The following is a 25,658-nucleotide window of genomic DNA, read 5'->3' on the forward strand; positions in this document are numbered from 1 at the left end:
CCATATTGAAAATAAAATTATTAGTTTATAGTAACAACAGAAGTACAAATTTTGGTGAGGCACAGTGTTGTAGTAAAAACATTGTTTTTACCACATTAACCAACTTGTAGAGTCATTGGCATTGGTTGTGGTGCACACACAATTGATTGTTACATCTAAACAAGCACCAGAATTCTTCTATTTTATTAGAAGCTATTGTTAGATCAAAATTTACAAACATCTGAATACTCACAGTCACTGAACTGTAAGATTTGGGAGTTGTAGCTGATGTCAGATAAAAAATACACTTCAGCAGAGGAGTATGTGCCTTTTCTCTTTGTTGCCTGTCACTGATCAGATTTTAGAAACCTTTATAAATCAATCTGTGCCCAACAGTTGTATTGAACTTTATTCTAAATAGGTCATCAAAAGTTTGGTGGCATTTGGGCACGGTGGCTCATGCCTGTAATTCTAGCACTTTGGGAAGCCGAGGCAGGCGGATCACTTGAGGTCAGGAGTTTGAGACCAGCCTGGCCAACATAGCGAAACCCCATCTCTACTGAAAATACAAAAATTAGCAAGGTGTGGTGGTGCAAGCCTGTAATTCCAGCTACTCAGGAGGCTGAGGCATGAGAATCACTTGAACCCAGGAGGTGGAGGTTTCAGTGAGCCGAGATCATGCCACTGTACTCCAACCTGGGTGACAGAGTGAAACTGTCTCAAAAATAATAATAATAATAATTGGCAGCATTTTGTTCGACATCAATTGAGAATCTTAAGTCAAGTATTCAAAACACAGAACACTGCATGAAACGCTTAGGGAATTACAATTAATGCACACAAAGCTTCCATTAGAAATTTTCCCTACAAAAGGAAAGAAGGAATGATAAAAACAGTGACAACTCAAACAATATGCAAGATTAAAAAATTCAGTTCTGTAGTTATGATTTGAAATGTCTTACTTGAGGAAGAATCTTGGTGGTGCTCCTACTTTGTATAAATTGTACACACACACACACACACACACACACACACACGCAAGCGCACACAAAATAAGATTGAGAAGGGCTAGATTTTGTAGCATCTGATTTTACCAAAACATTGAAAAGAATCATAGAGACAAGTTATTTGACAAGTTTTGTCTTATAAAAATATTTGTTAGGCTGGGTGCGGTGGTTCACACCTGTAATCCCAACACTTTGGGAGGCCGAGGCAGGTGGATCACCTGAGGTCGGGAGTTCAAGACCAGCCTGACCAACATGGAGAAACCCTGTCTCTACTAAAAATACAAAAATTAGCCGGGTGTCGTGGTGCGTGCCTGTAATCCCAGCTACTTGGGAGGCTGAGGCAGGAGAATAGCTTGAACCTGGGAAGTGGAAGTTGTGGTGAGCCAAGATCATGCTATTGTACTCCAGCCTGGGCAACAAGAGAGAAACTCCATCTCAAAATAAAATAAAATGATATACATATTTTAAAAAAAATTGTCAAAGTAAGATACTCTGATGAAAGCCAAAAGAGTGTGCCTCAAAAAATATTTGGGCCGGAATATTTATACTGTTCAATTTTTTTTTTAATCTAAACTGCCACCAATTAATCAATATTTTTAAAATTAGAATTATGTCCTCCATTTAGCAAATTTACTCTGAGCTTATCAGGTAACTTAGAATGTGTAGAAAGAGAATTTTCTCAGTAACTGAAAGTATCAATAATTCCAAACTAATTAACCATAAACAGCAACTGTGAAGAATATTGTAGGCAGTTTTATTTTTAAATACCATATTTTAATGAACACATTTTTCAGAAAAATGCCAATGACAAAATATTAGAGACAGATATGGCTAAGAAATTGATTAAACCATGTGAATATGCATCAATAATAATTCTTCTACTTGTTATTTTTAAATATTCAGATAATCAGTATAAAGAAGTTATTGTTTTATTTTAATCTTTGTGAATGTATGTTTTTATTTCTTTTGAAATTTTATTTTTGAAAATAGTTTTTGAATACAACCAGTTGAGTTCAGCATTATAATAAAATCAGTTGTTTGTTAATAAATACATATTTCGCTGGGTGCAGTGGCTCACGCCTGTAATCCCAGCAATTTGGGAGTCCAAGGTGGGCGGATCACGAGGTCAGGAGTTCAAGATGATACTGGCCAACATGGTGAAACCTCATTTCTACTAAAAATACAAAAATTAGCTGGGCATGGTGGCACGTGCCTCTAGTCCCAACTACTTGGGAGGCTGAGGCAAGGAAAATTGCTTGAACCCGGGAGGCAGATGTTGCAGTGAGCCAAAATTGCACTTCTGCACTCCAGCCTGAGTGACAGAGTGAGACTCTGTCTCAAAAATTAATAAATATTTCAAAAAGTATAAAATTTTAGTTGTTTTAGCGTTCCTTTTTACTCTTGTGTCCCAGTTTGCATAATAAATTATATAGTGTTCATACTTTAAAGACATTTCTCGTAAGTTATATGAGATTTTTCTGCTTATATCCTGTTGACCAGAATTTACTTACATAGACACACCTAGCTGTAAGGGAAGGTAGGAAATGCAATCTTTATTGCAGGTCATCATGGATCCAGCCAAAAATCTGGAAGATACAGAGAACAGATACTAGGAGACAAGTAACATTCTTCCCTACCTTCTCATCACATGTTTGCATTTTTGGCTAGCACATATACTCATGAGATAGACCTGCTGATTTTAAGGGAGAAAGTAGTATGATACCTTTAATATTAATTCATATTCATATATTTTTAAAAGCTAAAATAAAAAATGAATTGTTCCTATGAAACAGACGATTAGAGAATCTTGGTCAGGCATGGTGGCTCATGCCTATCATCCTAGCACTTTGAGAGGTAGAGGTAGGAGGACTGAGCCCAGAAGTTGGAGACCAGCCTGGGCAACATATGTTGCAAGACCCTGCCTCTACAGAAAAAGAAAAAAAGCCATGCATGGTGGTGCATGCCTTTAGTCCTAGCTATTCAGCAGGCTGAGGTAGGAGGATTGCTTGAGGCTAGGAGTTGGAAGCTGCATTGAGCTATGAATGTACCACTGTTTCTCTAGCCTGGGCAACAGAGCAAGACCCTGTCTCAAAAAAAAAAAAAAGAGAGAGAATCTGAAGTCTCTGCAATTTTAATTCATCTCAAATTTCTCTCTCCTTTATGTGTATAGTGCTTTGATGGGTCCCACTAAATTCTCTCCTTCACTGAAATTCGCATGTTAACAGAAGGTGAGTGGTTCTTTGCCCACGGGACTCACTGACTGTATCATCCATCTTTCCTCTTCACCATATCTGCAGTGGTCTGTGATAAAATTTAGCCCTTGTTTGGAGAAGGAAGAGGCCTCAGAAAGTGCAGGTCTGACATAGTGTCTGGATACCTTGAGCTGCACATGACCACCTCTAGCTGCACATGCTGGCCATTTACGGATTAGGCCCACAAAGCTGAGGGGAGGAGATATTCTGGACCTATTGCTTGATAGTACCTAGGTTCACATTTTGGTAATTTGCCTCAATATAGTCCCCACCTTAGAAAACCAAGAGTCATTGCCTTTAGACAAATTTCTATTTGTTTTCTGTAATCTTTCATTTTAACTTTGAACTATTCTGATGAAATCTTACATAAGGTTAAAATGGTGGTGTTATATATAAACATAATAATGCTAAACAATACAAACAATCACTTGTTTAAAGTGCTTCCTTTTATGGGACTAATATTTAATATGTTTCTTTTTCTTAGCTAGCTTGTGTCAGTCACACATGCTTTTTTTCAATGTGGTTCAAGTACAGTGAAAATAGTAGCTTTACTCCCATCAAAATCAAATCAGATTCACAGCCTGTGAAATCCACTCTTGGTGTTTTGCATTCAGAAGCATCACTATAAATGTTCCAGAGTCTAAGACCTCCACCATCTGCTCCATTAGGCACTGGATTTCAGTAGCACTACTTGATTTACAAAAAGAAAAAGAAAAAGCATATCCAAGCAACAATTCAGCCTGAAGCTTCTTGAAATAAGAGTGATCTGGCATTTCCTTACCCTTCATTGAGCCCCATACCTTCATGGTCTCTGCACAGGTTTACACCTTTAAATATGCATTTTATCAACCTTTCTCTGGTAAGGAATTTTTTCCTTTTTAGTCTGTATGTTTTTTTCTGAATTTGGTAATTGTATGTTGAATTGAAGGCTCTATTCTGTGCAGCCCTCCTGTTACATCTCAAACATGAATCTTTTGCACCTTGTTCTTCAAAGGGTCATTGAAGGCCCTGCTAGGTCAATTTCAAAAGATGCCTCAGGGGTTCACTTTCTGTGGAAGACCTTGAGTACCATGCCCAGCATCTGTAATTGATCTTCTCCGAATCAAGGCTTTTAGTAGCTCTCTTTTAATCATAATAGATGATTTCCAAATCAGGTGAACAGTATTTTAAACTGAGGAGATTGTGAAGTACTAAAGTGCTTGAAAGACAGGAATTCCCTTTGATAAAGCAAATCCCCCATATTCAGAGCCAGTTTCTTTCATTTAAATGCTTGGCAATATTTTCATTAGAATAGTTTAAGGAAAGTGAAGTTAGATCTCAGAAGAGGACTTATTTTATCAAATGAGCTTCCAGAAGCTTAAGTTGATAAAATGTAATAGTAACTATGGGTTTTTTTGGAAGGATGAGATGGCGATATATATTTCTTTGGGGTATTACTATATTAAGTTTTCTTTCTTTTTTTTTTTCTTTTCTTTTTTTTGAGATGGAGTTTTGCTCTTGTTGCCCAGGCTGGAGTGCAGTGGCATGATCTCGGCTCACTGCAACCTCCGCCTCCTGGGTTCAAGCGATTCTCCTGCCTCAGCCTTCTGAATAGCTGGGATTACAAGTGCCCACCACCATGCCTAGCTATTTTTTTTTCTTTTTTTCAGTATAGACATAGAGACAGGGTTTTGCTATATTGGTCAGGCTGGTCTCGAACTCCTGACCTCAGGTGATCCGCCCGCCTCAGCCTCCCAAAGTGCTGGGATTACAGGCGTGAGCCACTGTGCCCGGCCAAGTTTTCTTATCTCTACCTATGGTTAATGTCTTGGTAAAGTTAGATTCTATTTAATGATGTTTTAGTTTTCTTTTATAAGAAAGAAAATTTGTCAACAATAGCAACATAAATAGATACCATAGCAAGAGGAAACAGGCAAAACTTAATACAGAATTTCTGTTTATAATATGTCACTGTTTTTTCACAGTGACAGCCTGCTTTTTCTTTGAGGATGTATATTTAACTTGGTAATTAAAGTTGGCATATTTGTAGCAACTTTAATTTTTTATGACTTATTCATTCTACCAATTTCTCATTTTCTTGTGCTACTGAATTTTTGTCTGAATTTCTATATGATATGTTTATCTCTGTACTTCTCCTGGGGCAGGCCATTAGATGAAGGATTCTGCAGTCAAATGAAATTCAGAGATGTTTTATAATTGCCAAGGGTAAAATTAGCAGAGTCAATTATTTTCCCTTTGGCTTTTCCCTGAAGATATTAGGGGTCTTCAAGGTAATTGCCTTAGGTAACACTTAGATTTTTAAATATCTCCAAGTATAGAAATTGGTATATTAATCCTCTGGTAATTGTCTTCTTACCGTTACAGCTGTAGTCACATAAATGCAAATTAACAAGATTTTGAATTCAAGAGTGAGTTTAAAAATTAATGCTTGGGTTTTCATTCATTTTCAATTATGGAACATAAGGGCAACTTTTTATTTTAGTACTTCACTGTATAAAGACCTGGACTAAAAGACCTCAGAATGCCTCTTTTTAAATCACAAATTTCCTGATTCCATTGGGATAAGTTGCTCTATATTGTGTCCATGTAGAACATCACTGAAAGCTGTAGTGATGTAGTCATACTAGAATCTCAAATTTTAGTGTTTGAGCAGCAAGCTATCAGTGAGACATGCTAACTAATCAGAGGGGAAATCATGAAATGGAGAAGTACTGTAATTTCGAAATCTAGCTGGCCATTAACAGGCTTCCTCTGGTCTTTGTGTTTATTTAGACTGGGTTTGTATTTAGGATTAAGCCGCAGTGCAAATAAGACTGTGTGGATTACTACCTGTCATTTTGTTTTTGAAAACAGTCTTTTACTTTACATATATAATGATAAGCCTAGTATTTAAAGAATGGAATTTATCATGTTATTTTTTTTTCTTTGTAGTCATTTTCATTTAATGGATCTATTGCTATATATCCATCGGGAGACTGTGAGTCAGCCTGGGTCTTGTCTAAACACCCAAGAGCATTGTCATGATGTCACTCCTGGAGGTTGTTCTATTAAGCATTAGTGATTTATGTTTCTGGATAACCAGTGGCACAGATGTACTCTTTACATAGCTGATGTATTTCCTTATGTTAACTTTGTTTTCCTAAAGGCATAAATATGTTGTTTACAAGGAAGTATTTTGTTTGTACAAATATGCTCAATTTACACATATAAATCTCCTCCTTTTACACTGTCTATATAGTTTAATAAAGAAGCTATTGTCTATTTGTGTTTGTCTTACCTGTTATATTAATTTTACTTCCAAATTCATGTTAAATTGAAACCTAAAAATATGTATTATAAAAACTTTAAGTTTTTCCCTGTCTTATGCATTTAAAATAGGCATCATTATGATAATGTTTATAGTTTTGCTTGCACTGTTTTACTTGTGGAAATTATTTAATTAATATCTTTTAAGCTCTTTAGTTTGAACCCAAGATTAATATTTTTTATACATAAAAGCCACTCAAGTGTAGATTTGCATGGCTAGAGTAAAAGGGATGTAGAAGGTGGTGAGTGGGGTGTAGTACAGCGTAACAGTAAAAGAGACTATCTCCATATCAGTTAATTAGAGAAGTCAAAATGCCATGATATAATTATTTTAGAATCCCAAAATTAGCTTCTCCAGTTTTTTTTTTTCTTATTTGGTAATATAGTCATCACATATTAAACAGAGACTGTATCCATTTTCTGATCATATTTCCTTGATCTTTAAAGTGAAAGTAATAAATGATTAGTGTGTGCAAATTATACTAGAAATAAGACAGATTTTAAATAATATAATTAAAACCTGGAACTTTGCCCATTTTGAAGCCACAGGACAATGGAATTTAGTAGCTCTTTGGCATAGGAAAGTTAAATGCCGTCAGGTGAAATCGACATTTCTCTGAGTGTCTGTCAAACCGGAAACCTGACAACAAGGAAAAAGAGCAAGGCAGCTTACATGTTTCTTCCATATGCCTGGCATTCAAAGACACTCCCTTTTTTTTTTAAGGCAGAGTCTTGCTCTGTCCCTCAGGCTGGAGTGCAGTGGCGCAATCTCGGCTCACTGCAACCTCTGTGCTGCCCCCTCCAACCCCTCAGCCCCCACTGAGTAGCTGGGATTATGGGCACCCACCACCATGCCCAGATGATTTTTGTATTTTTAGTAGAGATGGGGTTTCACCATGTTGGCCAGGCTGATCTCTAACTCCTAACCTCAGGTGATCCACCCGCCTCAGCCTCCCAAAGTGCTGGGATTATAGATGTGAGCCACGGCACTAGGCCAAAGACACTCTTTTATTTATTATTAATTTTTTTTGAGATGTAATCTCGCTCTTTCTCCCAGGCTGGAGTGCAGTGGTGTGATCTAAGCTCACTGCAACTTCTGTCTCCTGAGTTCAAGCAATTCTCTTGCCTCAGCCTTCTGAGTATTTGGGATTACAGGCACGCACCACTATGTCTGGCTACTTTTTGTATTTTTAGTAGAGACGGGTTTCACCATGTTGGTCAGGCTGGTCTCGAATTCCTGACCTCATTATCCTCCCTCCTTGGCCCCCCAAAGTGCTGGGATTAGAGGCATGCACCACCGCGCCTGGCTAAGACACTCTTTTTAAAAAGAACAAAATAGGAAAACAAACCGAACAAGAAATATTTATTAAATATGTTGACATATAAAGGGAAATGTGGTTTAATAAGAGGATTAGGGTAGACACTGGTTCTTTCTTATGTGTACTTCATTTCTAATTACATGATTTTCCTTTAATTTATTTTAAAAAATTATTATTTACTTATTTTTTTGTTTGTTTGTTTTTTGAGATGGAGTTTCGCTGTGTTACCAGGCTGGAGTGCAATGGCATGATCTCAGCTCACTGCAGCCTCCACCTCCTGGGTTCAAGCAATTATCCTACCTCAGCCTCCTGAGTAGCTGGGATTACAGGCACGTGCCACCACGCCTGGCTGATTTTTGTATTTTTAGTAGAGATGGAGTTTCATCATGTTGATCAGGCTGGTCTTGAATTCCTGACCTGGTGATTTGCCTGCTTCAGCCTCCCAAAGTGCTGGGATTACAGGCATGAGCCACCACAGCTGGCCTTGTTTATTTATTTGTTTGTTTGTTTGTTTTTCAAGGTGCTGTTAAATATTTATTTTTTAATAGAGACAAGGGCTCACTATCTTGCCCAGACCAGACTGTCTTGCCCAGGCCGGTGTTGAACTCCTGGGCTCAAATGATCCTCCCACTTTGGCTTCTCAAAGTGCTGGGATTACAGGCATGAGCCACCATGGTGCCCAGCCAATTTTCCTTTTTCTTAGCACAAGAGCACGCCATGCTTTCCTCTGATGTTTCTCAATTCGAAGATTCTTGGTTTATGTCTTCCTGAAAGGAGAAAGTAGAAGTCAAGAAAGTGAGTGGCAATTTTTCTGAAATAATAAGTAAAAGGAGAAAGAATAGAAAACTGGAGGATGAAGGTTAAAGAGGCTGTATATATACTTTGGAGATTACCTGAGGTGAAATTAACTGAGTTGTGAACAGTGTGTTAAGCTGTTCTTGCATTATGATAAAGAAATATCTGAGACTGGCTGGGTGTGGTGGCTCACACCTGTAATCAATCATAGCACTTTGGGAGGCTGAGGAAGGTGGAACACCTGAGGTCAAAAGTTCAAGACCAGCCTGGCCAACATGGCGAAACCCCATGTCTACTGAAAATACAAAAAATTAGCTGAGTTTGGTGGTGGACACCTATAATCCCAGCTACTTGGGAGGCTGAGGCAGGAAAATTGCTTGAACCCAGAAAGCAGAGGTTGCAGTGAACCGGGATTGCGCCACTGCACTCCAGCCTGGGCCAAAGAGTGAAACTCCATCTCAAAAAAAAAAATAAATAAATACTTGAGACTGGGTAATTTTGTAAAGAAAAGTCGTTTAATTGGCTTAGGTTTTTACAGGTAGCATGATGCTGGCATCTGCTCAGTTTCTAGGAAGGCCTTAGGAAACTTTCAGTCATGACAGAAGGCAAAGGGGGAGCAAGCACTTCACATGGTAAAAGCAGGAGCAACGGGGAGGAGGTGCCACACACTTTTAAACAACCAGATCTCCCGAGATCTTACTCACTATTGTGAAGACAGCACCAAGCCATAAGGGATCTGCCCCCATGATCCAAAAACCTCCCACCAGGCTCCACCTCCTGCATTGGGGGTTACAATTCAACATGAGATTTGGGTAGGGACAGAAAGAGACACAGTGTACAAGCAAGCCTGCTGGAGTGGAGGAAGGATAGATGGAGAAGAAAGAAAGATAGATTGGGCAGCTGCAGATGCAAAGTCAGGAATCAGCTGTCCATCCACTCAGTACTTAGCAAACTCTTAACTCAGAAAGTTCCACAGGTCACATTATTAGAAAGGCAAAAAAAGAGTACTGAGTAATTTAACCTTGAAAATAGATTTTTTTTTCCTCATCCTGGCTTTGGAGAAATAGCAATTTATGTCCATGAAAATGGAGAGGCCAAGAATGATTTAATTAAATTTACTTCTGGAAGGTAGGCAATGAAAATCAAGATTCTAAATGTATTATAAGATTGCCATAGTCAACATATTTCTATCTTTCATGGCCAACCATGGTGTGGGGTTCAACTGAATTTGAATACCATAAGCAAAAGAAAATTTAAGGTTATCTAAAACAGTCTATGTGACTACGTTTCTCATTGATAGCCACATATAACTCAGTCATGTTAATGTAATTTTGGTTTTAGCATTTCCATCATTTTCTCAAATTCTTAAAGTTGTAAATACACAACAAAAATTTTGCTTAGTTTAAGCCAAAGTTGGCTTATAGGGTCTTAGCCCAGAAGCAAAGTTTATTTATTTAGCAATAGTGATTGGGAAGAGCCCTTTTCTGGCAGCTAATGACCTACTGGAGGACTTATGTGCCCAAGGCAAAGCTGAAGGCCGTTAGCCCAACAGGTCATTAACTGACAAATGCCTGATCCTGAGGTCATTTCTGATATTGTAAACTGTGAAAACATTAAAGTGGGTTTCTTGGAAAGTAGGGCTGTGCCAAGCAAGTTTCTTTTAAGCATTTTGGAACATTCATTAAATTGTTTGCTGTCATTCCTATGGCTTAATTGTCATTGTTCTGAGGCCATTTTCATGGTACAAAGTCAGTCAGGCAGAAATCGGGAAACACCAAAACTACATTGCACATCAAGTCTTTGGTTTTTAAAGGATGTTTTCCCTGTTTAGAATATCAGAGTAACTGTTTCATTACTAATAACAGTTTTATCTACACTCTTGTGGATCACTTACATTTTCATGATGTGTTGAGCTATATAGCACTTATCTACACTCCTAGAGATGACATGTAAAGCTACAAAGAGAAGTGGAAAGAACCATAAAGTAGAAGTCAGCATTGAATTCCTAGCCTTGGCTTTTTTTCTCTTTTTTTCTTTTTATCCCCCAATAAGCCATTTAACATTGAACTCCTCATTTTACCTCTCAGAATTCCAAATTCAGATCATTCATTTATCCATCTATTTTTTCAGACTATCTGATATCTTAATACCCCATTTTTATCACTGAAATTAGAAACTTTATAGTGTAGAAAATTTAATCTTCATTAAAATTACCATCAAATAATTTAGAAATAGCAATTTATATTTTTGAGGGCTTACTATACGGTAGGCACTGTTTTAAGTGCTTTATCTTTATTAACCCATTTAATGTCTCCTGAGGTACAGGGAAAGGATAAGTAATTTCCCTCAAGGTAACACTGCTAATAAGTGGTAGAGCTGCTGTCTAAATCCAGGCAATCTGACTGCAAAATCCTCATGCTTTACTAAAGTAGAAAACTAACTGACCAACAAAGAACCATGATATATTTTTGCCAACAATTTTGCAGTTGTTAGTTGTATCTTAAGCAGTTATTAGTTGCTAAATATTGGAATACATATTTCAAAATAAACATCAATAGGGGCTTAATGAAACATTTTAAATTAGCAACTTATAAGCAAAAGCAACCTTTTTTTTAGTTTTCTAATATATATAAAAGCAGCATCATGTCCATCTCTTAGATCGTTGCTGGTTCCAATATTCTACCATTGTGAATGTTGTAGATGTTGTAAGAAAGAGTCTAAACTTGAATCATATAACCAGATCCTGAAAATGGCATGACATATGAAGAAAAAAAAATGATTATAATCAAGGAAAATTGTTAATAAAGTCAGGAGAGTAATAGAGAATTCAATATCTTATATAAACATCAGAGAGCTAAAGATTTATGTGCATATTTCAGCTATCTAAAGCAATATCCAAATTAGTGAACTCATCTTTATGGCAGATTTGTGTTGAAAATTGAAAATTTTATATGACTTAATTTGTTCAAGGATTTTAAAAGCTATAAGGTAATGTGCAAATGTAAATTTCTGATAATATTGATTGAGTAAAATGATAATTGTTCACATTGATTTTGAAACAGTTGTGCTTTACACAAGTAATTCACATGTTAAAACAGTATTGTTAATTCAACAAAAATTTTTTGTGTGCGTTGCATGAAGCACAAGAGATACCAATTTAAAACCCAATTGGGATGGGTGCAGTAGTAGCTCACACCCCAATCCCAGCACTTTGGGAGGCCAAGGTGGGCGGATCACTTAAGGTCAGGAATTTAAGACCAGCCTAGCCAATGTGGTGAAACTCCGTATCTGCTAAAAATACAAAAATCAGCTGGGTGTGGTAATGCATACCTGTAATCCCAGCAACTTGGGAGGCCGAGGCACAACAATACTTGAATCTGGCAGGTGGAAGCTGCAGTAAGCCAAGATTGCACCACTGCACTCCAGCCTGGGTGATAGAGCGAGACCCTGTCTCAATGGAAAAAAAAAAAAGACAGTTGTATGTATATCTTTATAGACTGGAGTATTTCTAACCAGGTATATCCATTATTATTATTTATTTTAAAGAGACAGGGTCTCACTCTGTACCTCAGGCTGGAGTGCAGTAGGGCTGTTGTCACTTACTGTAACCTCAAACTCCCAGGCACCGTGGCTTATGCCTGTAATCCCAGCACTTTGGGAGGCCGAGGTGGGTGGATCCCCTGAGGTAATTCTCTACCTCAGCCTCCTGAGTAGCTGAGACTATGGTGCAGCACACCATGCCTGGATAATTTTTTAATTTTTTGTAGAAACAGAGTCTCTCTACGGTGCCCAGGCTGGTCTCAAACTCCTGACCTCAAGCTATCCTCCCACCTCAGCCCACAAAGTGTTGGGATTACAGGCATGAGCCACTGTGCCCGGCCCAGGGATAGCTATTATTTGATCCAAGGGTACAATGCAGCCAATCCCAGATTATTCTATTCTATTCTATTCTATTCTATTCTATTCTATTCTATTCTATTCTATTCTATTCTTCTATTTTTGAGATGGAGTCTCTCTCTGTCACCCAGGCTGGAGTGCAGTGGTGCAATCTTGGCTCACTGCAACTTCCACTTCCCAGATTCTAGAAATTCTCCAGCCTCAGCCTCCCAAGTGGCTGGGACTACATTTGCTCACCACCACACTGGCTAATTTTTGTATTTTTAACAGAGATGAGGTTTTGCCGTGTTGGCCAGGCTGGTCTCCAACTCCTGTTCTCAAGTGATCTGCCTGCCCCGGCCTCTTTTATTATTGTTAATTTTTGGGACAGGAACTCCCTATGTTGCCCAGGCTGGTCTTGAACTCTTGGGCTCAGGGGCTTCTCCTGTCTCAGCCTCCCAAAGTGCTGGGATTATAGGCATGAGTCACTGCGCTTGGGCCCCAGATTTCTACCTATTTGAAGGAAGGAAAAAAGGGATTACCTAATTTTTTAGAAAACACTACTAGTAGCATTAGTTATTTTTAGAATTCCGTTGATTTGCGGATTTTGAAGAGCTTCAGAGTTACTTGGAAGAAATACAATTATAGCTTTAGTCAAAATGCATGGATTTTAATACACATGAATCATGATTTTATTTCTGTGCCTGCCTTTAGAACACAAACCTTGGGATATCTCTGAATTATAAACACCTGCCTTTTTGTGTGGCCAAATTTGAAGAGGAACTGATTGAGCTGGAAAGCGAACTGTGTTACCCAAAAGACATGGCAGCCCTGGAATTTGGAAGATGTATTTGTTACTCCTAGGAAACTACTGAAATGTTTAGCTCTTTTGGCCAAATATGATCTAAGACCATTTGTTTTCAGGAAGCTACTAGGATCAAAGCTATGCATCAGGCCGGGCACAGTGGCTCACGCCTATAATCCCAGCACTTTGGGAGGCTGAGGTGGGTGGATCACCTGAGGATAGGAGTTCAAGACCAGCCTGGCCAACCTGGTTAAAACCAGTCTCTAGTAAAAATACACACATTAGCTGGGTGTGGTGGTTTGTACCTGTACTCCGAGCTACTCAGGAGACTAAAACAGGATAATTGCTTGAACCCAGGAGGGGGAGGTTACAGTGAGCCGAGATGGCACTACGGCACTCCAGCCTAGGTGACAGAGTATGACTATGTCTCAAAAAGAAATAACTTAAAAACGAAGCTAAGCATCAGCATCATTGGTATAAACCTTCAAGATTGAAATGCACCCTAATAGAATATCCTCCATAGTACCCAAGAATGATTCTGTTTTATCCTGCTTCTCTGCTTACCTTCAGTTCATTTACATGTTTTTGGTAAAAAGTGATAAAGAAATAAATATATCTAAATATATATTTTAGAATAACAATGTTTAAACTGCATCAAAAATTTGGGAGACCTTGTGTGTGATTACAAAGTCTAACCAAGGTATGAGCTATACATGACATACATCAGCATGATGTTGAATAATATTTCAAACCACAGACCACATCCTTTTCACTGGGGAGTGATGAAATCAATTTAGTGAATCACTATCAATACTTTTTAAAAATAAGGCCTGATGTAGTGGCTCACACCTATAATCCCAGCACTTTGGGAGGCCAAGGTGGACGGATCACCTGAGGTCAGGAGTTCGAGACCAGTCTGGCCAACATAGTGAAACCCTATCTCTACTAAAAATACAAAAAAATTGCCAGGCACAGTTGCTCACGCCTGTTATCCTAGCACTTTGGGAGGCCGAGGTGGGTGGATCATCTGAGGTCAGGAGTTCAAGACCAGCCTGGCCATCATGGTGAAACCCCATCTTTGTCTATAAAAATTAAAAAAAAAAAAAAAAGTAGCCAGGTATGGTGGTGCACGCCTATAATCCCAGGTACTCGGGAGGCTGAGGCAGGAAAATCATCTGAATCTGGGAGGCCAAGTTTGCAGTGAGCTGAGATTGCTGCGCTCCAGCCTAGGAAACAGAGTAAGACTCCATCTTAAAAAGAAAAGAAAAAAATAAAAATAAAAGGCCAGTCTCGGTGGCTCACACCTGTAATCCCAGCACTTTGGGAGGCCAAGGCAGGCGGATCACTAGGTCAGGAGTTTGAGACCAACCTGACCAACATGGAGAAACCCTGTCTCTACTAAAAATACAAAAATTAACCGGGTGTGGTGGTGCACACCTGTAATCCCAGCTACTCAGGAGGCTGAGGCAGGAGAATCACTTGAACCCAGCAGGCAGGTGTTGCAGTGAGCTGAGATTGTGTGACTGCACTCCAGTCTGAGTGAAAGAGCAGACTCCCATCTCAAAAAAAAACAAAAAACAATGCAATAGCAAATTACATAATTAAACTTTTAATTTAGTTTTGGCTGGGCACAGTGGCTCATGCGTGTATTCCCGGGCATTTTGGGAGGCCAAGGCAGGCGGATCACCTGAGGTCAGGTTTAAGACCAGGTTGGCCAACATGGTGAAACCCCGTCTCTACTAAAAATACAAAAATCAAAAATTAGCCAGGTGTGGTAGTGGGCACCTGTAATCCCAGTTACTCAGGAGACTGAGGCAGGAGAATCACTTGAACCCGAAAGGTGAGGGTTGTAGTGAGCCAAAATCATGACACTGCACTCCAGCTTGGGTGACAGAGCAAGACTCTGTTTCAAAAAAATTTTTTTTTAGTTTTATATATGCACATGTATTTGCACTGGGTCACAATGTGTATTGAAAGCCACTAATATAAGAGAGTGTGCTAGCCAGCAATAGCCTTTTAGTTGATATCCCTGAGAGAGTCTCCAGATGAAGAAGCAGTAAAAGCAAAATGGAGCTCATCAGCCACATTGAATGAAATAAAATGAGTCCATCACTAAAATTCCAAGCATAATTCTCTCAGAATTTGGTCAGAGCAACATGTGGCAGTGCCGGTAGGTAAAAAACATACTGAGAATGGTATATCCTGAGTACAGCAGACTTCATATTCAGCAATTCCCGTATTGAAAAAGGTGGAAAATAAAGCAACTAACTGCTAGATGATATGTTGCTTGTTTCATGACCAAGTATTCAGTTCTCAGCAACTATTTATAGTTTTTATAGTAATGCAAAATACTTGACACAACCAACTTTTTTTAAAAAACTTACTGGAAAACATCTCCTTTTCCTTTTTTTTTTTTTTTTTTAAGACAGAGTCTCACTGTCGCCCAGGCTGGAGTGCAGTGGCACAATCTCGGGTCACTGCAACCTCCGCCTCCCGGGTTCAAGTGATTCTCCTGCCCCAGCTTCCTGAGTAGCTGGGATTATAGGCATGCCCCACCATGCCTGGCTAATTTTTTTTGTAGTTTTAGTAGAGATGAGGTTTCACCATGTTGGCCAGGCTGGTCTTGAACTCCTGACCTCAGGTGATCCAACTGCCTTGGCCTCCCAGAGTGCTGGGATTACAAGCGTGAGCCACCACGATGGGCCCCTTTATTCGTGTTTTTATCTTAAAAAAACATTTTTTTTTTATGCCAGGCATGGTGGCTCACGCCTATAATCCCAGCACTTTGGGAGTCTGAGGCGGGCGGATCATGAGGTCAGGCATTCAAGACCAGCCTGACCAACATGGTGAAACCCCGTCTCTGTTTAAAAAAACAAAAATTAGCTGGGCGTGGTGGCATGTGCTTATAATCCCAGCTACTCAGGAGGCTGAGGCAGGAGAATTGCTCTTGTGTTCACAAGAGGCAGAGGTTGCAGTGAGCTAAGATAGCACCAGTGCACTCCAGTCTGGGTAACAGAGTAAGACTCCATCTCAAAAAAAAAAAATTTTTTTTTATTATTTAGATTGGGTCTCACTGTATTGCCCAGGCTAGTCTCAAACTCCTGGCCTCAAGTGATCTTCCCACCTTGGCCTCACAAAGTGTTAGGATTACAGGCATGAGCTACCACACCTGGCTGAAAATTTTCATCTTAAGCATTTTAAATTGCCTGATACTTTTTCAGGAACCTAATTATTGTTTAAACAAATACATGAGTCAGTGATCAATAAATGACTATTTGACATTGCTCAATGAAAAACAGTAGTCCAAACCATGCCCCTTTTTTCAAAAAGTGAATTCAGTTTTTTTATTACTGTTTTATTGTAGTTAAAAGAAATCCATATTTTTTTCACTGTATCTCACAATTGTGAATTAAAAATGTATATAGCTGCACATTTAGGTATTTCTAATCATGGGGCTTATTGTTGATAAAACACAGAAACCTCTTATCTAGATAAGCAAACTGAGGGGCAAGAAGTTACATGGTTGCCCAGGGTCTTGCAGCTTAACATATTAACCTTCTGAGTGATCAAAGACAAATAATTAGCCTTTATCTTTATGAAGTTATTTATCTAGACAACGTGTTCTTTAAAAAGAATAACTATAAAATCATTGCAAAAAAAAAAGTAAATGTAAAAGTTACTTATTACACTTGTTTAGTTATGGTCCCTTAATGGTATTTGAACCACAAACATTTTTATATGTATTAATTGAATAAAGGAATTATGATTTAGATCTTTTTGGTAGTGCCTCATGTGTAACTGTGGCCTAATGAGACTAGTTTCATTAGTACAGTACCAGGCACATAGTAGGCTATCAAACTGTTCATGAAATGAATCCATCAGAAAATATAAAATTAAATCTCAGACTTCATATTTAAACCATTTTCCTGAATTTGTGGCCTATTTCTTTCAAGTTGTATCAGTTGTTATTTTAAAAATATGACTTTCATTCATTGTTTGTCGAGATGGGTATCTCACTATATTGCCCAGGCTGGTCTCGAACTCCCGGGTTCAAGCAATCCTCCCACCTTGGCCTCTCGAAGTGCTGCGATTATAGGCATGAGCCACTGCACCCAGCCTCAGTTGTGATTTTGTACTTTTGTTTAGTTCACTGAATTTTCCTGAAACCTTTTTGACAAATGTTTCCAGTAGTTAGTTTATAAACCAATGTATCAGCTGTTCTAAATTAAAAATTAAGATTATCAATTTGCTTAGTTTTTGCTGCACCTGTCCTATGGGTAGTGCCATTTCTCTCTCTTCACTACCCACTTAGCCAGAAAGAACTTCCAGCTCACTAGAACAGATTGCCATCCCTCCCACAAATAAGCAAAGCCTTACACATTTGGCAGTACTGAAAAGGCTCCCTTCAAAAAGCTGAGTTAGAAGCTTCCTCCAGAACTCCTATGAGTTGGTGTGCTTATTGCAACAGCCCCTTCATCATTGACTTCATTAAACCCAGTCCTAGTTTGATAGGAAGAAATGGAGAGAGCCATCCTTTCAGAGACTTTAGCGATGGCTTTATCAGAGCACTCATTTATTTTAATCAGCATGCAGAGTAGGGCTCATCTGGGTAGTCTGTGCCCAGGTGGTGGGTGAGTAGATTCACCCCTCATTTGGCTACTGCTGCTGTGCCCTGTGTTCTTCAGAAGTCGTTTCTCCACTGAGGCTGCCAACATGGAAGCTCTGGCTGAGCACTGGGGACTGAATCCACCTGGAATGAGATGGTTTGCTTAAATCCATTTGTAAATGATAAAGTGCTTTACAAATGTTAGACATTATTATTGGTCTCTATGGGAGGGTGCCACTCTGTAACTAGTACCTCTGTACCTTACCTTGGTAATGTAGATCTTTATATGCATCTCTGAAATACTTTGTGCTTCATTTTATTGAAGAGTGACACCACCTGCTCTCGTTACCTTTATCAGCCCGTTTAGCACCCACTCTATATAAAAGTATTTTTGTGTAAGATATTTTCACTGATACAAGTTTCTGTGGCTTAAAAAGAAATTTTGACAATATCCCTTCAAATGCCAAAGCTCTTTCAAAAGAGGCTAAATCCATCTTTTGTTCCTCCCAAGATGTATATGAAAATTTATTCCTCCCCAAGAGTGTTTTACCTCTGTTTCTACTTCATGCGTTGCTGTTTGTTCCTGGGGGTGGAGGAAAGAGCGCAATAAAGTTGTGCATAGTTAATGCCATCAGTGCAGCAGATGCACGTGCACACACATGAACACACACAACTGTTTTCTTTGCTAGCAGCTAAGAGGAGTAAAGGCTGAGGGGTGCCGTGTTATTCACCTTCAAATAGAGTGATGGATGACACGTCGTTTTGTCATTCCACACTGTAGTAAAAAACCATCATTAAAATTACCTTCTGAGGACAAATTTTTGAAAGATTACAAATCTGTAATGGCCTTCACAGTTTTTATATACCAAGCAAATTAAGTTATAAAGCAACCTTTTTCAAGTGAATCAAAATGCAACTATACTACTTTATTACATCAACTCATATTATGCTGACTTTAGCTTTAAGTGAGCCATGTTAGTTTATAGTTTACATTTTCTTCTAAAGATTTACTTGTATTTTAATTTAGGATAGATACTCCTTTGCTCAAATTATCATGGTCTGGCGTACTAGTCAAACATCTATGATGCTGTTGAGTCTATTCCACCTGTCATTCAAATGCTAACTGACAGTACTCCTGAATCCCATTTATTGAGAAAGGCACGACTTGTCTACACAGAATGCTTACCACCACTTACTGATCCTATTTTTGCTAGTCAAAAAACAGTTGAGTGACATATTCCACAAATCAATTTGTGGACATAGCTTAGCTTGAGGTCTCCCCTCAACAACACTTTCCACAAGGAAATAGGTTTATTGTTTTATTTAATTATAAAAGCAATACAATAAGAAGAGGGAGATCGTGTAATACATAGTATATGTAAGCCATTATAAACTTAGCAATTATAAATTTAAGCAGAAAGGTTGAATAAAACAATTTTTTAATTAAAAATCATCCAGAATCTATCACTTATACATCATCATCATTATTATTTTGTTGTCTCTCCTTTGAGATTTTTTTTCCTGTGTATATAAACACATAGATTGACCTCATTTTTTTGTTTTTAAAATACCTATCATACTACTTCTGTTTTGTAAATAGCCTTTTTTCCTTAGGAATACGTTAGACATCTTTGGATAGCAATGTGAGGATTTTTTTTGGTCAGTATCTCTCTCTTACCATCCCGTACTCCTCTCAAATTCTGTTTTTTACAATGGGAATTTATTATAGCTCAGGGCATAGTCATCACAACATCCTTTGTAAGGGCATTCATCATTTTGGTTTTTCAGTGTAAAAAATCATTGAATTGTAGTTACCCTTGCCAAAAGATAAAAAATGAAGCAATTACATATTCCCCCAAGATTGCTGAGATTTGTCCTGTAAATTAACCATTTAAGAAATTCATCACAAAGGTCAATTATGTCAGATCTGTAATTTTGTTAAGGTTCAGATACACCTGGATACTATCTATTCCTTAACTTTAGTGCGGTGGTGGTTATTGAAATGGGAGTGATCGGCAGTTTGCTTGAGAATAGCAACTAGACATGCACTGTCCATTTACTGTCCTATGCTGCAGCACTCTCCCCAGAAGCCAAAATAAGGGAGGTGGCAGGAGAAGCTAGTTCATAACACTGACATTGGGAATGGTTGCCACCTTGGGTTCACCACAATATAAGGCATTACTCAGAAGACTGAAGAACACTGTATGGCATTGCTGTAGAGTCACATTTCAACATATGACCCAAACTGAAGAGAAGAGCATTTTTTTTAATTTGTATGTATAGGTAAGCAATGCTGCTATTCTTGCAGTCACCAGAAATGCAGAAAGTTATCTCCTGTTTAATTGCTCTCCAGATGGCTAAAGTAAATTATTTAACATCGATGCTGACTGTTGTATAATCTAAAACAATATTTCAGGATGCAGCAAATCAGTGTTTCAGAGGTCTCTGATTTTGGTTAAAAAGGTCTTTGCATGTGCTCTGGGTTGGGTTTTGTTGTTGAACTAAAACCCACTTTCTTCCAAAATATTTAGGCACACAATTTTAAAAACACTGTAATCTTGATGTCCATACTATGCCTTTAACCTACCCAAGACTTGTACTGAATATAGCATAATACAGCAGTATAAAAGAAGAATAAGTTAACACTTACTGAAACTTATGTTCCAGATTCTCTTCTAAATGCTCTATGTATTTACTCTTTAGAGATACTCACGATATGGCCAACTTAGTACCATTATTTGTTTGATGCAACTTGGCAGTTAAGCCTGATACCATTCAGAATCCAGTATATATAAATCTTTTCCAAGCATTAGAGCCCTTCAAGAATCAGAGCTCAGCAGTATTGCCTTAATTGACTCAAGTAGGACTTCTTTGTCAGCTGATAGGGTGGTCTACCAGTCATAATGGTTTTGAAAAATGGGAATTGTACTATAATTCTAGGTATTGAAACCAAGGGGAATTTGGTACAAAAAGTTTCACAAAGAAATTAGCCAGTAAAATTCAGTTAGAGGGACAGTTCATGTGAAGACAACAGACAAAAATGAATAGATAAGCAAAGATGTTCCATCAAAATTTACAGAAAGCACTTTTCAAGTTTACATGCCTAATTATAAATACTAAGACTTGCATTTCTTTTTTTTTTTCTTTCTTTCTTTTTTAATTTTTTTGAGATGGAGTTTCGCTCTTGTTACCCAGGCTGGAGTGCAATGGCGCGATCTCGGCTCACCGCAACCTCCACCTCCTGGGTTCAGGCAATTCTCCTGCCTCAGCCTCCTGAGCAGCTGGGATTACAGGCACATGCCACCATGCCCAGCTAATTTTTTGTATTTTTAGTAGAGACAGGGTTTCACCATGTTGACCAGGATGGTCTCGATCTCTTGACCTCGTGATCCACCTGCCTTGGCCTCCCAAAGTGCTGAGATTACAGGCTTGAGCCACCGTGCGGCCAAGACTTGCATTTCTAAAAGCTTAGAATTGTGGGGCTGGAGGAGACCTTAAGGAATCATCTTTTCCAACTCCCTTTATTGCAATTCATTGCATTGAGTTGAAGAAAATCAAAGCTCAGAAAAATTGATTTGCCCAAATCTCACAATCAAATTATTAGTAGACCTTGGAATAGAATCTAGATTCTCTGGCTGCTAGTATTCTGCTGTGTTTTGTTTTGTTTTGTTTTTTAGAGTTCTCTAATCTGTTGAGCTTCCAAGGTTAGCTCACATGGAGGCTCTTTGAACTCCCCACCCACCAATGGAAAGTGTTTGCTTGCCTCATGGGCCTGAGGAACAAAAGTCCTGGAATCTTTATCAAGAATGCACTTATCTAGAGCACCAGGCCTCTGGATTCTCCTTTGGCTGCCATTATATCTGCCAGCACTTTGAGTTGCCTGAACATGCATTCCTCAAGAATCTGAGGTGGGAAAATGTTATTAACCAAGTGTTTTCTTTTCGTTTCTTTTTTTCTTTCTTTTTTTTGAGGCGCAGTTTTACTCTTGTTGCCCGGGCTGGAATGCAATGGCACGATCTCGGCTCACTGCAACCTCCACCTCCTGGGCTCAAGCGATTCTCCTGCCTCAGCCTCCCAAGTAGCTGGGATTACAGGCATGTACCACCACACCTGGCTAATTTTGTATTTTTAGTAGAGTTGGGATTTCTCCATGTTGGTCAGGCTGGTCTTGAACTCCCAACCTCAGGTGATCTGCCTGCCTTGGCCTCCCAAAGTGCTGGGATTACAGGCATGAGCCACTGTGCCTGGCCTAACCAAGTGTTTTCTTAAATATAAGTATAGCAGTATCTAAACAGGTGAATATCTAGGGTAGTAAGCAAAAAAAAGGTCAGATTATTAAATGAGCTTATTAACTTGTGAGTGACTGGTAGCCTTGTGTTCTTTCTAGAAATATTTGCAGTTTTAAAGAAGGGTGATACTTAAACACATCTTTCTTTGGTATAATTTTAAAAATAAACATTTCAGGCAATGAAAAGAGATTGATACGTTCACTGGGTAAGTCACCCTTATCTGGAACACTTTCAACTTCCCTAGGCTTTTCTTGCTTTTTATAGTCTCTTCCCTTCCTCGACTTTAGACTCAAAGAAGTCTAAAGCTTTTTCCTTAATGGTTGTCATTGGCTATGAAGGTGTGTTCAGTTCAAGTAAGTATAACCGTTTGTAAGTACAGGTCATTTATGAATTATGAACTTAAAAGCACAGGTTTGCTCAATGAGAAAAAGAGAGAACAAAATGTTCTTGTTACTTCTGCCTGTTCTGGAATTTCAGGGAAGTAAAGGAACACTCTGGTTATCCAGAGCCAGATCCACTGTTAAAAGTTCATGCCATCATTTTGACATTTAGTGTTGGACTTTCTCTTTGTAAATCTCTCTTCACATTACCAGTGCTGGTCTCAGAGCTCAAACTGTTTCAAAACCATAACATTTCTTAGTGAGTGATTGATCTGTATTATGTGTCCAGCCATCAGGGGGATCTTGGGATGTTGCTTGTGTAAACTGTAATCCAATCTGATGCTGTGCGTTTAGTTACAGTCTTTCATAGACCTATTGGCGATACTCAGTCCTCCTGGATTTGGGAATAGGGCTTATCTGATACCTTCAGGGGAAAAAAAATCCATTCATTTTTCTCTCTTCTCCACTTAAATAACTCAACTTATGTGGTAACACTGTAGGATCATTGTCCTTCCAGTTCCTCTGTAGCTCATATTGCTACAATATTTCTTAAGTATTTGGTTACCTAAAGGACAATGTGATTTAAAAAAAAAACAGACTTTGTATAGGTCTTACAAATTAACCCATCTGCAAAGAGCTAGGAAAAAAATATGCCTTTAATCCACGAAAATTTCATATCAGCAGTTCTGTGTATGTTATGTAGTATAAGTGTAAATATAAATTTGGAGATAAATGCTCATGTGTTAAAATGTTAAAGCAAGTCTTTCTACAAATTAATATAATTTGCCTGTAAGAAAATGTTTATTAAACCCAGGGTACCTGAGATTGAAGTATCTCGTTGTTTGGGTCTGTATTCTTTGGCTTAATAATGTCTTCAATTACAAGAATGATAAAAGCTGAAACAAAATCCTTTAATTCAATCAGAACGGAGCTGAATTTTCGGAAGCAAAGAGTGGAAATCTGATATAGGACTGCATAACATAGGAAGTTAAATATACAAGATATTAAGACTTGTAAGAAGCGGATGGGGTTGCCTTGAGGAATTCTTACTTGAAATGGCTGCATTGAACATTATCATAAATACCACTATTTTATCCTCTCAAATTAAGATGCTTTATGCAAACTACTCTAAATGGTACGGTAGTTCCAAAGAGACCATTTACTGTTTTCTGCTTGTTTTACATCCTGGAACAAGTTCAAAGCTTTTGATTTCACTTGATTTAAAAAAAAAAAAAAGCCTGAGCCTTGAAAAATAATACGGGTTTGATGAATATGATTTCAGTATTGCAGTTCTGTAAAAATGTTCAGTGTTTATGGTACATTTGACCGAGGGGCCCCACAGTAAATATATTCACAGTGCATTTTAAGTGCAACAGAATGAACATATTTAAAAGGTTAGCTATTCTTTTGCTTTTGCTTTTTTTTCTGTAGTAAGTATGAAAATAAGCATTGTAATTGCTCCCAGAATGGGAATACTGAAAAAGTATCCACCTGACAGAAATAAACATGCAGAAAATAAATTGAGTTAAGATTTCATTAGTTATCTGAAATGTAAGCTTATGTTCAAAATGGCTATTACTTGATTTTCATGTATATTAGTTAAATGCTATGCTTATAAGATTTTTTTTGGCTTGAATTATGACTGAAAAAATGTGGATCACAGCTTTAATATCCAGGTGGGCAATTCCATTTGCTGAGATCTTTTCATATAGCCTCATTTTTTTCTGTCAAGCACAGATTCTGCCTTGCCACTGAGCCTTCTGAAGCATTCTGAGGTAACAGTGGAAATATATTTTTAAAAAATTTTTTTTTCTTCTCGCTTTTTAGGTTGTGGAACTTTTAGCAAGTGCTCTTATGGACTTGGTACAAGGAGTATATCATGAAAATTCTACTTCAGCAAAGGTAACGGATTTCAGAGTCATAAAATGTTATATTATAAACCCTCGTGGTAAAACTAGAATAACAAAAATGTCATTCTTGTTTTGTGTTTAAATTGTACGTGGCTTTTTTTTTTTTTTTTTTTTTTTTAGATTAGTGTTTTGGCTACAAATTCATGGCCATACGCTTAGTACATAGCAGATTTAGCCAATTAAAACAACCTCTTATCCTCTGGCTGGATTCACAGTCTGTTCAATCTGCAGCAGCCCAGTAGACACTGGGATGCTTCTGGCTGGCAGGTAGCAGTGTCATAGGCAGGCAGGCTGGAGGAGCAGCTCGTGCTGAAGCAGCTGGGCCCAGCCTTTCCCCAGAGGAAGGGTCCTTCCATGTCACAGAGAAGTGGACCTTGATCCCAAGAACATGTCTGTTGGGGACAGGGGGTGGGGATATCTTTTATATATAAGATCCAGAATTTACTGCATTATTAGATTCTTTATGATAAGAAGTGGGATGATTGTACAGTTGGATTATTTTGATTAATTTTAAGGTCTAGAATTAAGATTTTTTTTGACTCATTTAGCAGGACATCTTAAGAAAGGTTAGGTTTTATTTCCTTAAAATGCAGTTATTTCATTTCAGTAGGATATTAGATGTGAAGTAATTGCTTCATTGACCACTACCATCATTTAACATGGTAGATACTATTATAAGCTCCTATCTTAGCGTTTCATTATTCTAACTTCTTTAGCTTCTGTATTAGCAAGATTTCGCTCACTGCAAATTAGAAAAGGTATGCACGTATGCACATCTTAAGCTTTTTGACATTTTCATTTGAAAAAAGAAAGATAAATTTTACTAGAAGTGAAACATAGGGCATGAGCAACTTGGATAAGAAATTTGAAATTTAAAAGTATAACCCAGGGACTCTGGGTGGTTCAGAGACCGGTTATAGTATATGAAGAACTGTACTTTGGACATCTGCTAACATTTGGTTCAAGTAACCATAGCTCCTAGTAGGCACATCTAACCTCATGTAAACAGCATATTGGTATGCAGATACCTCACAGGATGGATAACCACAGTGGACGTTTCAAAGACATGCAAGTTCACGACTATGAATGAAGGTTAATATCTGATTCTAAAATGGGTGACTACTGGTCTAGTTA

At 38.2% G+C, this 25,658-nt stretch overlaps 1 protein-coding gene across 3 annotated transcripts in view; it reads left to right on the forward strand.

Moving 5' to 3' along the window:
- The window catches only part of PDSS2 (decaprenyl diphosphate synthase subunit 2), a 271,390-nt gene that overhangs the window by 156,083 nt on the left and 89,649 nt on the right, over positions 1–25,658 (forward strand). For all 3 annotated transcript variants that reach the window (XM_064360804.1, XM_064360805.1, XM_012438431.3), the window contains one exon: positions 24,442–24,516. In XM_064360804.1, coding sequence (XP_064216874.1) covers positions 24,442–24,516 — 75 coding nt within the window. The remainder of the gene's footprint in view (positions 1–24,441; positions 24,517–25,658) is intronic.

Source organism: Aotus nancymaae, unplaced genomic scaffold (genome assembly GCF_030222135.1).
Source record: "Aotus nancymaae isolate 86718 unplaced genomic scaffold, 86718_ANA_hifiasm-v0.15.2.pri h1tg000040l, whole genome shotgun sequence".
NCBI lineage: Eukaryota > Metazoa > Chordata > Mammalia > Primates > Aotidae > Aotus > Aotus nancymaae.